Below are 13,578 nucleotides of genomic sequence, written 5' to 3'. Positions count from 1 at the left end.
AAACTCAAGCACTTGAAAGTTAGGAAATGCCAGAACTAAGGTTGCCAGTGCAATCTTAAAGTGGCCACCTTGTACATAAGTATTATGATTCAGTTTTTAATTACACAATCACATACTATTTTTTCAACAGGATCACTGTCTCATTTAGTGAATGGGTACTTATTCAATATTTCCTTTTATCCATCTCATTCAATATGTGGCCTCAGGCATCCCTGACCACTCCCCTACCCAACTCTTGCCCTCCACCCCTTCAGCCCTTTCCTTCTCTGCTCCTATCTACCACACTACCCAGAAACCAGCGCCTGACTCCCCCCCCCCCCCCCGCACTCCTATTTCCCCTTACCTCCTCCTGTCTCCCTCTGATCCTCCCAAAAGGCACATCCCTGACACCAGGCCAACCCTCCTGCCAAATTTCAAGCCTCTGCTCCAAAACAATCAAACAGATATAAGCATTCTTTTTAGAGGGCAAAACAATGTATTTTTCCCTAGCCTCATTCCTGAACACAGCTGAACCATTTTAGCTGAAATTATAAATAAATGAATAAATACAATTAATTAAATAATTAATTGTTCAGCCAGTGGCAGACACCTGGCATGGAAAATTTCAGCCAAAACTGTTGAAGACTGGCAAAGCTATACGCATCTGAAAACAGGGTCTTAAAATGAAAAGTGATAAGCAGCCCTAGTTATCTGTGGTGCTATCAGCTCCACCTACAATGATTTGTTTAAGATTGCTTCTGTTTAAGGTAGAAAAGCCACCAGTACAAATATCAACATTCCTGCCTTCATTTTTATAGTTTTGTCAAATGTTTAACTCTGCACAAGAATTTTTTCTTCTTCTGTTTATATTCAAATAGCTATTTTACTGTATATAAAAAGTATCTTCTCATCAGAAGATGTTCTTGTCAACAAAATACGAATTAGAACTTTTATGCTGAGTCTTATTTTCTATTCTTTGGACTATTTTTTAAAGACAGCTTATTGTGTGCCATTGACAATTTAGAAAATAATGTGGGCTAAATTTTGAAAAAGTGGATTCCATTTCTTTCACATAACCCAGCCGTGTGTGCAAACACATGCACGTATATTTCTAGAGCACTAACATGAGCACACAGGAATGCCTGAACTTGACAGTTGAGCACACAGGTAACAGAATCTATTCATGCCAAACTCAGATAAAGAGATTCTGTTCATGAAAATGTTATAGTGTGCAAGCACTGGCGTTAAAGCATGTATTAATAGTAGTATCGCTGGCATTACAGTATTGCCTGAAGGCTCCAGTCAGGGATTAGGGCCCCATTGTACTAGGTGCTGTGCCACACACATCATAAAGACAGTCCCTGCCCCAGATCTGACACAGGTATTTTTCCATGCAAAGTTGCGCACACACAAACGGAAACTGTGGTAGGGTCCCTTTCAGTTTTGGTCCTCTATTTAGAAACAATGCCATTTACATTATAAAATATACACTCCGGGTAAAATTTTCAAAAAAGTGCCCAAGTGATTTAGAAGCCTGCATCCTATTGACTGTCTAGGCTTTTTTAGGGCTTGTCTACACAAACAATGCATGGCAAGCTAGGGTGTAAATCTACTCCTCACTAGCCTGCCGCATGCTAACTGTCCATGTGGACTCTGCTGCTGTATACTAAAAGTTTCCTAATTTTGATCTGCTCTGCTCTGAAATAGAAGTAGATCATGGTGTAGACATTCAGACTCGGGCTGGAGCCCAGGCTCCGCGACCCTCCTCTTGGCAGGGTCCCAGAGCTCGGGCACCAGCCCAAGCATCTACACCACACTTTTACAGCCCAACAGCCCAAGTCCACAAGCTCAAGTCAGCTGACCCGGGCCAGCCGTGGGTGTTCGATTGCTGTGCAGATATACCCTAAGACACTTTTGAAAATGGGAGCTAGGCTAGTAAATCACTTAGATGCTTTTGAAAACTTTAACCACTTTACTTTTTAATCCTTGCACTTTTGCACGAAAACAGAATTTTTCTTTCTTTCTTAAGAATTCATCCGCACCTCCTCATTACTCTCACCCTCTCTTTGAGAAGATCATCATACCTTTGCAACAACTAACAGTTCTGCCAGAGGTTTGTGCTTTCAGGTTAGGAATAAGCAGCAGGAACAGAAGAACTCTTAGGTCTCTGTCCTATACAGAGTCGGCTCCAGGCACAAGCCGACCAAGCACATGCTTGGGGCGGCACCTTAGAAGGGGCGGCCAATGATTGGGTGGCGGGGGGCGCTCGCGGTGTTTTGTTTTGTTTTTCGGCCGGGCAGCGCGGGGAGTGTTTCAGCGGCAGCGTGGCGCTGGGGGTCTGGGGGGCTTCGGCGGCCCGGCCCGGAGCTGGGGGGGAGGGCGGGAGTTTGGGCGGCCCGGTGCGACGCTTGGGGGGGCGGGGGTTTGGCCTGCCCGGCCCGGCCTGGCCTGACGCACCGGGGGTTTGAGCGGCCCGGCCCGGCCCGGCGCTCGGGGTTTGGGCGGCCCGGCCCGGCGCTCGGGGTTTGGGCGGCCCGGCCCGGCGCTTCGGGGTTTGGGCGGCCCGGCCCGGCGCTTCGGGGGAGGAGGGCGGGGGTTTGGGCGGCGCGGCGCTTCGGGGGGGGTTTGGGTGGCCCGGCGCGGCGCTTCGGGGGGAAGGGTGTTACGGCGGGGCGGCGCTCTTCTTTTTTGCCTAGGGCGGCAAAAAAGTTAGAGCCGGCCCTGGTCCTATAAACGGCTATGCACCTCTGGCAAGATGCGGAGCGTATAAGGGTTGGGGTAGTGGGGTGCTAGAATTTTTCCCATCATTGCTGTCACAGCTGCATCTCCACTGGCCATAGCAAGCGTGTGTGTAGTTATTCATGCAGGGCTTCTGATGGCCATCAGTCTCTTAAGTACTACATCATTCAGACCAGGTCAGAGTATGTCCACACAGCACAGTGTTTAAAATGCTGGTAGCTGCCTGGGGCCTTGCCTACATGAGGACTCCCACTGTTGTTTCCACCAGATGAGCTGGACGTTCTAGCAACAGTAGGAATTTTTAGGGAAAGTATCCTAATGTAGCCAATGCCATTAACACTGGTCGGAACTGGGGGTGTTCAGCATCCATATAATCATCCTCTTCAGAAATAAATGTCCTATTTGGAAACAATAATCCCTAGCAATAAAAAGCAAAGTTAGAAACCACTCGGACACTATGGTCATCTGATGACCAGATTTGTTCTTGAAGTGGAAATGGAAATGGAAAGTGTTTACTGTCAGATCTTAAAAGGGATCTTCCAATTAAAATATTGGCAATATATCAGTAATATGGGACATCAGTCTTTAAAAGAAAGGGGTCGTGCTATATTAAAGGTTTTTTAAAATAATTAAATTAGCATACACAGCAATATACAAGTATATGGGGGTAGAAAGTTTACACATTTTAGTGAGTTTCGGGTTGAACTGATAAGCAGCTATTTTTAGCAACGAAGAAAAAAGTGTTAAATGAGTTGTATGAATCCATTACAGCAGGACTGATGAAAAAACAACTATTAACTCATGGAAAAGATAGTGAGATTTTACAACACACTCATTCATTTTCAGCAGGACACTTGTGAATTCCCATGAACTATCCTCCAGGAGTCCCTACTACAGCATTTACACTTCTAAAATAATATTTACTAACGCTATTGGTGCTCTCATCTCATAGGGCAGCACAGAAAATGTTCAGCAAAACACACAACATTTTTAGCAAAATTACCTCCGAGGTGAGTGGTAACAAAATAGGTGGTGAGTAGAAATCTACAGAATCCATAACCCTGATATTTTTGATACATACAACATCTTTTGCAGCTTCCCTTTGCAAAGGGGTGTGTTTGATGATATGATGGGACTTGTCCATAAATAAATGATAAATTTAACAGTAATAAGTCACCAGGACCAGATGGTATTCACCCCAGAGTTCTGAAGGAACTCAAACATGAAATTGTAGAACTACTGTGGTATGATCTGGAAAAAGGCATAAACAGTGAGGAGGCAAAGTTTGCAGACAATACTAAATTACTCAAGATCGTTAACTCCAAATACTATGAAGAGTTACAAAGGGACCTCACTAAACCAGATGCCTGGGCAACAAAATGGCAGATGAAGCTCAATGCTGATAAGTGCAAAGTAATGCACATTGGAAAAAGTTATCCCAACTATATATATAAAATGATGGGTTCTAAATTAGCTGTTATCATTTAAGAAAGAGATCTTGGAATCATCGTGGATAGTTCTCTGAAACATCTGCTCAATGTGCAATGGCAGTCAAAAAAAGCTAAACAGAAAGTTAGGAACCATTAGAAAAAGGAATAGATAATAAGACAGAAAATATCATGATGCCACTATATAATTTCATGATACGTCCACACATTGAATACTGTATACAGTTCTGGTCTCTCCACCTCAGAAAAGATATATTAGAATTGAAAAATACACAGAAGGGCAACAAAAATGATTGGGGTATGAACAGCTTCCATATGAGGAGAGAAAAGACTGGGACTGTTCAGCTTAGAAAAGAAATGACTATTATATCTCCCCTTAGAGATCTATAAAATCATGAATGGTGTGAAGAAAGTGAATAGGAAAGTGTTATATATCCCTTCACATAACACAAGAACCAAGAGTCACCCAATGAAATTAACAGGCAGCAGGTTTAAAACAAACAACAGGAAGTATTTCTTCACACAGTGCACAGTTAACCTGTGGAACTCATTGCCAGGGGATGTTGTAAAGGCCAAAAGTATAACTTAGTTCAAAAACGAATTAGATAAGTTCATGGAGGAGGACAGGTCCATCAACGGCTATTAGTCAAAATGGTCAGGAACGCAACCCATGTTCTGGGCGCCCTAAACCCCTGACTGACAGAAACTGGGACTGGACAACAGGGGATTGAGCCCTCACTAATTGTCCTGTTCTGTTCATTCCCTCTAAACCAGGGATTGGCAACCTTTGGCCCGCGGCCCGCCAGGGTAAGCACCCTGGCGGGCCGGACCAGTTTACCTGCCATGTCCTCCGGTTCGGCCAATCACGGCTCCCACTGGCTGCAGTTCGCCATCCCAGGCATATAGGGACTGTGGGAAGCGGCGTGGGCCAAAGGATGTGCTGGCCGCCACTTCCCACCGCCCTCATTGGCCTGGAGCGGCGAACCGCAGCCAGTGGGAGCCGCGCTCGGCCGAACCGGAGGACATGGTAGGCCAAAGGTTGCCTATCCCTGCTCTAAACAAAGAATCTGGCACTAACCACTGTTGGAAGACAGAATGCTGGGCTAGATGGACCATTGGTCTGACCCAGTATGGCCATTCCTATATTCTTATTTATGATCTTGTAACTTAAAATATCCATTTACTATAGCAAAACAAGTTTACAGAGATTAAGAAAATGTGCAATCAGAATTTCTACACAACAAGTGGTTATATCTACCCAGGAGCTTTGTTGTTCAGTGAAGGCAAATAGTTTTTCAGATAGCAGAGAAAACTGAACTTCATCAAACAGCAAAGGGTCATTTTATTTTACTAGTAATATCTTCTTAGGTAAATCTTACAAAAAGCACTTTTAGGAGAGAGGCCTGCTTTCAACTGCTTTGGCATAGGCTGCAGTAACACAAACTCCTGGTTCGTATACCAGAAAAAGAGTGAGATAAAGAGAGTAAGAGACAGTCCTGCATGGTGTTATCTCAATGGAAGAACACTGAAGTAGTTGTAAGGCTAAAAAGCCTTTGGAAATGCCCATTAAGCTCTTTGGTGATAATGCACTCTGGGAATGACATACGAAACAAACCTCTGCAGGTGAGTGACATGTTTGAAATGGCACACACTTTAACAGTGCTAGATTACATCTGTGTCTCTGTAACATTAATGAGCACCCACCATTCATTCATCCACTGTGCCTTCTTTGAACTCTTTATGTTGTCTTCAGTATAAATGGGGGTTCCTCTATTGAGGTGTCAAAGTGTACAGCTCAAAAGAAAAATGTGGTCCAAAGTTCTGTTTGATTTGGGAAATAAATGGGTTTGTATTAACCATCTGGATGCCTGGAGTCAAGATATGGCATTTCTTGCTGGTGATTCATTTTGCATTTCTAGCTTGCCCTGAAATTTCTTGACTCTCAGCACTGGAAAATGAATGAATCCAAAATATAATTGATTTTGACTCTAAAGTTAAAAGACTTTTGACAAATGATTTTTAATTAACTAAGGAAGAATTTGAATGGATACAAAATGCAGGTGTATGGTTCTCTACATAATAATGATTTTCTTAGATAGATCCAGAACTGAGTTTCAGCTGAAGTTATTCAACAAGAAATAGAATGATACACAATTGTAGTCTAGTTTTAATCAGAGGAGTCTAATTTGGTTAATAATCTTTCAAAAACGTTAGGCTCTTTTATGATAAACTGCAACCTACACTTTAGTCTTCTTTTTGTACGTACATTTGATTTTGTTTTTAACCATCTAACACATTCTGATCATTGTTATTTATATAGTATTGTACTTTAACTGAATTTGTATCCAACAGCAGGTCTGTGAGGCATTTATAATTTAACTGCTGTGCTGGAAACAATGCAATACAGAATAATACAAACACAGAGTGGCATATGGTCACTATGTAATTACTTCATCAGATCAAAGTAATCAGAACATGATGTTTCAGCATCATGTTCTTCCTTCACCCCTCTTGAAATTACTCCTATGGGACATATTCTAATCAGAGCAACATTGATGCTACGGATCTACTATAATCGTCACTGTTCCAGTCCTGCCAGCATTCCATCAGCATCTCCAATAGGACAAGCTTGTGGGGGTTATTAGACCTCCAGAATTTCAGCAACACACAGAATTCAGTTCTTTTACTCACTTACTGTAACTTGACCTTGGCACCTTCCTCCATCAAGTTATAGTCTGTTCTCTCATTGTTTATATAAATTACTATGCCATACAGAGGACCTATGGGCCTTCTTCAAAGCTCATTCCAGTCAATGGAAAGATTCCCATTGACCTCATGGAGTTTGGATCAGGAGAGCACTAAAAATTTGTTTATTGCCCTGTTGGTTACTCATACTTTTTCATTTTTTCACTTCTTTACATCTGTTAGCCTGAACTCTTACTTTCCAGTTTTGGGGGTTGTATTTTTTCTTCTAATCCATAAAGTGATTCTGATATATTGTACATTGGTAACAAACCATAGTAAAACTTTCAGTTTCATATCCAGAGTCACGTCCATAATTCAAAGACCATAATAAACTCAATGTATTGACTGGAACTAATGTCTACCTTCATTATCAAGCTCTCTCCTTTCCCTGCTCTAGCCTATTGCTATGTTTTAATATGTTTCCTATACTTTTTAGAAAAGATGGGTTTCTCCTTCACTCCTTTCCCTAGCTAATAAATCTTCTTCAACTATCATTAGTACAACTCGTGAACCCATTCAATCCAAGGTCTAGATGGAGCATAATCTACCAATGACTTTATGTATTACTAATTATTCGAAATAGCAGAAACTACGTAATCTCTGAGGCCAAACTCAGCTTTTCTTTCAAACACATTAATATTGCTCTTTCAAAAAATCCGTATAGCTCAGGGGTGGGCAAACTACGGTCTGGGGGCCGCATCCGGCCCTCCAGATGTTTTAATCCGGCCCTCGAGCTCCCGCTGGGGAGCGGGGTCCGGGGCTTGCCCCACTCCACGCGGCTCCCGGAAGCAGTGGCATGTTTTCCCCCCGGCTCCTTCGCGTAGAGGCAGCCAGAGGGCTCCGCACACTGCCCCAGCCCCAAGTGCCGCCCCCACAGCTCCCATTGGCCAGGAACTGCAGCCAATGGGAGCTGCAGGGCCAGTGCCTGCAGACAGGGCAGCGTGCAAAGCCTCCTGGCTGCACCTCTGCTTAGGAGCCGTAGGGGGGACATGCCACTGCTTCTGGGAGCTGCTTGAGGCAAGCGCAGTTCAGAGCCTGCACCCCTGACTCTGTCCCACGCCCCAACCCCTGCCCCAGCCCTGATCCCCCTCCCACCCTCCAAACCCCTCAGTCCCATCCCGGAGCACCCCCTGCACCCCCATCCCTACCCCAGAGCCCACACCCCCCCGCCCCAGCCCGGAGCCCCCTCCTGCACCCTGAACTCCTCATTTCTGGCCTCACCCCAGAGCCCGCAGACCCCTGCTGGAGCCCTTACCCCCTCCTGCACCCCAACCCACAATTTCATGAGCATTACTGCCCCTCCATACAATTTCCATACCCAGATGTGGCCCTCGGGCCAAAAAGTTTGCCCACCTCTGGTATAGCTCAAGCAGCAGCATACTGTGCCAAATTCTGCTGTCTCTTATGCTGATAAACTCAGCGGAATGATTCAAAAGTTATATCCTTGTAACAAAGAGTAGTATTTGACCCATATTTTTTAAAAACAATTAAAAGTAACTTAGCATTCATTTTTGCTACCTCGAAGATACGTAGTGAAAGAGAAAACACATTTCTCTATGTAGTGTATGCACTACACTTTTTTAATCATGTGCAAAAGACAGAGGGAGAATTTAGTGGTTTGGAAAGCTGGTGCTAAATAGCCTTGGAGACAAACTTCCTTGTTCATCCACAGGCTAGATAAAACACGGATAACTGTGTAAGATTCCTATATCCTGCCCTACCAATGTGCCTCAACTCTCACCAGCAGTAACCACCTCTAGATAGGATAGGTTCACTCTCTATGTCCATTCAAACCATGATCTCTCCAATTAACACACAGACAACACAACATGGCCTAGCAGAGAGGAAGCATTGCCTAGGAGTTATAGCATAAGCAGAGAGTCAGGGGACCTGGATTTCATTTTTAATTCTGCCACTGATATATATCATGTGACCTGGGGCAAATCACATACTTTCTGTGTCTCAGTTTCCCTATTTGTAAAATGGGGATGAGGCTTACCACTTTTGTTAAGTGCTTGGAGATAACAGAATGAAAGGTACTATTCAAACACAAAAGTATCATCATCAGTTTATGGTTATGGTTTGTGTGATACCTGAAGACCTGAACTGAGACCATTATATCATCTCACAAAGACAACCATTAGACACTATCAATGTGGGCTGGATTTGAACTGGACACCTAAAAGGCAAAAGTTTCTAAAGCTCACTGCTAATCCCATAAGTTATCCTGCAATTTAAAACACATTTACCAATAAAGATATGAATGAAGAAAACAATGTCTTCTAATTTGCTAGATTTTTCTAGTCATTTAACAATTATGAGAATATATTGTGTATCTTTATAACAAATATAAACGGAAATTCAGTAATTAGAAGCAGAAAAGTGACTTGAGAACAATCATATATTACAAACAATATTAACCACATTATCCTGTCTGTGGAATCTGAGACAATACATAATAAAAATTGTTAAATGTTAAAGAAGTATAACACTTCTTGCAGTATTTCAGTCCAAAAGAAACTAGCTCGCTACAGTATTTTTTTTTAATTTATTTATTTTTGTGCCTGGTTGCAATTAAATACAGGAAGGATATTAAAACTTCCAAGAGATTTTTTTTTTCAAACCACAACAGAAGAATAGGCGCAGTTGCATAATTGGAGCCAAATCCAAAACCCACTTCCTTCTTATTTACTAGCATCAGCTAAAGGACACTATTTAGATGCTGATGCTAAAAGGTCTGGAGTTGACAACTATAAATCATCTATGCGGGGAAAATTTTCAAAAGAACCTTATGCCAAGGGTTAAAAGTTTATAGCTGAGAGACTACAGAAAGTTAATGCCCACTGCAAAAACTACATCTAGCAGTCATCCTGTCTCTCTTCAATAAAGTCCTTGAATTTTGTTTTGTTGTGGGAAAAGAAATCTTCACCAGTTAATAATCAGCTACTATTCTGCTACAGTGTAATTTGGTGGAGACACAGAATCGGAGGTCTCTTTTACAGGATGCGAGGTCGCAATGACATTCTATTTTACTAGCAGACATTTGTCATCTATACATAGCAGAGCTAAAATTAGAAAATATGCTTCCAGATCATCACGTTATATATCAGGCTTTGGTCTTTTTTCATTGGCAGCTGAATTTCAGTTCAATGTTGCCTTGTTACCGTCACTGACAGATCTGTGCAGAAAGTTTAATATTAAGGTGATCTGGGGGGAAAAAAAAAGGCCTCTTGCATGGCTTTAAGAAAAGCATAAGAATGACATCTGAGGATAATGATGGAAGCTTAAATGTTGGAATGTACAGATTTGGGGGGAGAATGGATAAAACAAACCAAATACTATTTGTCAGCACTTTCAAATTATTTCAGGTATTTAAATAGCTCTGATTCTTCATGTTCTTACACAAAGATCCCACACATTTTATCTTGAGTACAGTGAATGAAAAAGAAGGCAATACTGTCCTCTTACAGGTATAGTGTAGCCCTGCCTCCGACTTCATATCCTTAAATACTGTTTGTGTTGAATGGAAAGGTAGGTATTTTAAATAAAGCAAGGCTGAGGGAAAGAAGAAAAAGTATAAACAGGCTGCAATGTTAGCTCAGTGCCAGAAAGTGTAACAGTTGGATGCAAAAAGTTCTCCATAAAGGTCACTGTTGCCATAACAACTTTAGTAAGAGTGTCCTTCAAGAACGCATTTGGTTTGCCATCCAGGAGAAGCAATCGCTCCCTTCACCATAGAAGAATTACTAAATTCTAGCTTGAGTCAGGTTGGAACGAAATTTATCGTCGTCAGTCTGTTTTGGGATTGCTATTTTAAGGCCAAATTCTGAAGGCCTTACTCAGACAATATTCACATCTGAATCCAACTGAGAGCTTTGCTGAGTAAGGACCTAAGGATTTGACCATTATTCAGGATACAGCTACAAGGAAACAAATGCTATCTTTGAAATTAACAGCCTAAATTTTCTACACTGCAACTCCTTAGCCCGAGCCAGCTGGCATGGGCCAGCTGCAGGTTTTTAACTGCAGTGTAGACATACCCCCAGATTATATACTGACTCTGATATTCAAGTTGACATGGGCAAGTTACTTAGGGCTGAATGCTCAAAAGGAGTTAGGCTTCTAACTTCCATTCATTTCAATGGAAGTTAGGACCCTAAATAGAAGTTAGGAGTCTAACTCCTTTTGTGCATTCAGCCCTTAGCTTCTATGGAAAAAATAAACCCCATTGTTAAGACCGCACTGTACTAGGGTGATTTCATCAGCTGCGTTTATCCATACATCACAGGGACATTAAAAACACTAATTAATCAAGCCTCAAAGTGCTTTGAGACCCTCAGTAAAAGATGGAATTTAGGTGGCAGACAGAAGTGCTGTAGTAATAGTCATCAATCAAAATAAATCAACCACTACTACAGAAATATAAACTAGGAAATTTGTCTCTAGTATTGCTTTCAATGTCATTATATCAGGGATGCATTTGGCCCAATGCACAAAAACAATAAGAAAAGTAAATCTACATCAACAAGCTAAGTAAAACATTCTTTAAACCCGTACCTGAGATGACAATAGATTGCAGTCAATGTGAAGTCCCTTCCCGGTTTTATATCTTTGAAGCAGGCCGGCCATGATTGCTCCATACGTGTACAGCCCTGTAGCAAGGTCTGTCATGGCTACTCCTGGCCTAACCGGATCACCATCCTAGCAGAAGAGAAAAAATGGGAACAGGGAAGAATTAATATTCTGTTATGGTACATTCCATATAAGACAAGGGTTAAAAATATTTTCCTAGTACGCATTACAGAAACATGCTAAGAAGCTAAAATATCTTCTGAGTGAATTAAGTTGAAAAGCCTGCCACTGAAAAAGATACATTCTCACAAGTATCTGCAGATAATCTGTTCCTAGCAATTCTGTAACCTAACAGTGGTAAATTGGGAAAGAATTGTTGTGCTACTCTACCTTCTAGCTACACTATCACTTCCATTCAATAGTTTCAAAATGTCTTTTAAAAATAAGAAATTGTTAGAGGCAAAATTATTCAAAAGGAAAACACAATTTAATATACCTGGAAAACAAGGTACTGTAGGACTTGTCATACAGGTTGTCAGTGGCACATGTCTGACTGAGGAGGAAGGCAAACCGCACCCCCTATTAATTTTCTTGCTATATCTTAAAACATTCGTCACCCGTTTCCAATGGAAAAGATTGCTTTATAAAAGGAAGCCTTGAAATGCCAGTGGGAATTCACGAAGGTTTTATGAAATGACACACAATTTGAGACTCACTTTGTAAGCATATTTAATCCTCAAACATAAAACACATATATACACAAAATGAAAATCTTGTGATTCTGTTACTAAAATGTAAGAACATAATAAGAGACCCATACAGCTAATTAGTTAGGCCTACTAGTGTTTTGTATCTGCCCTTCAATACAAACACACTTTTACCAATGTTTGCTTTCTCATCAGCTAACATATTGCAAAATTACAACCAAACCAATCTGAAAGTGCCAATATTGAGCTGACTGGCTGGAAGTGCAGGTGGTTTAAAAATATTCAAAATTCTGAATCCAACTGTCCAGTCCTCCATGATTTTCCTGTAATATGCAATGTGATGCAATGAAGTGTAACAACTTCTCTTTGCAAACATGTATTTGGGACAAAAACCTGGATCTTGAATTGTAAATACTAAAAGAGAAGGAACAAAATCAGGATTGGGTTCCATCAGTCACGCTTCAGCCTTTTCTCACTGTTTAAGGTTCAGTATTTGAGATCAGCCAATCTAACTAAGTAACAAAGATTTCATAGCTTCTCTGAATCGTTTTTCAATTGTGTCCCAATTAATAATAAAGAACTAGAACCACACAAAAGCATGCCAGATTTCCATTGCGAGTGTGACAGTAATGTTATCGGCCTGTAATCTTCAAATCCCTCTGAAATCTTCAATTGCTTTTGTAAAATTAGTGCTTGTCTATAGAGTTCCTTGTCCAAAGTAAGTGCTATGTTTTGACCAACGTTCTCCTTAGGTTCAATGCAAATTTCAATGCATTCATAGTAATTGAATCACTCTAGGTACTTCTGTGGCCCCCATCACAGTATATCTGAATGTAACCCAAAAACGAATGAATTCATCCTCACAGCATCCATGTAAGCTAGGGAAGACCTATCTCCATTTTACAGATGGGAAACTAAGGCACAGACAGATAAAGTTTCTTGTCCAAGGTCATTCAGGAAATGTGTGGCAAACCGAGGAATTGAACCAAGGTCTTTTGAGTGCCAGTCCAGTGCTTTGACCATCAGACTACCCAAATGTGGAGAAATTCCTGAGCATTTCATCCCATGTCATTAGGAAACTGGGACTCAATCCTCTTTTTTTAATCGACTAACCATAATGCTGATTATGGTTGAAGAATTGTTTTGATCTTCCACCATGTGTGCTTCAGGATTGTGCTAGAAATTATTTCTTTCCCAACAAGGTTTATAGTGTCCTGAACACTCATATTTCAGGCATGAAATCGTGTCGCACTGAAATCAATGGCAACACTCCCATTGACTTCGTCCGGGCCAGGATTTCACCCCAGAAGTTTAAGATTACTGCATCCAAGAAGTTCTCTCACTTTGCTGCATTTTATTTTTGTTGTCTGAGCAAAAGGCAAAGATTT

General features: G+C 41.5%; 1 protein-coding gene across 1 annotated transcript in view; it reads right to left on the bottom strand.

Moving 5' to 3' along the window:
* The window catches only part of LOC113406995 (succinate--hydroxymethylglutarate CoA-transferase-like), a 243,664-nt gene that overhangs the window by 157,343 nt on the left and 72,743 nt on the right, over positions 1 to 13,578 (bottom strand). The window contains exon 8 of the mRNA XM_029912065.1: positions 11,469 to 11,612. Within this exon, the coding sequence (XP_029767925.1) occupies positions 11,469 to 11,612 (144 nt within the window). The remainder of the gene's footprint in view (positions 1 to 11,468; positions 11,613 to 13,578) is intronic.

The sequence above is a fragment of the Terrapene carolina genome, unplaced genomic scaffold, assembly GCF_002925995.2.
Source record: "Terrapene carolina triunguis isolate 2854851 unplaced genomic scaffold, T_m_triunguis-2.0 Scaffold179, whole genome shotgun sequence".
Lineage (NCBI taxonomy): Eukaryota > Metazoa > Chordata > Testudines > Emydidae > Terrapene > Terrapene triunguis.
The sequence above is the reverse complement of the archived record's forward strand: the minus strand, read 5'-3'. Positions and strand labels throughout refer to the sequence as shown.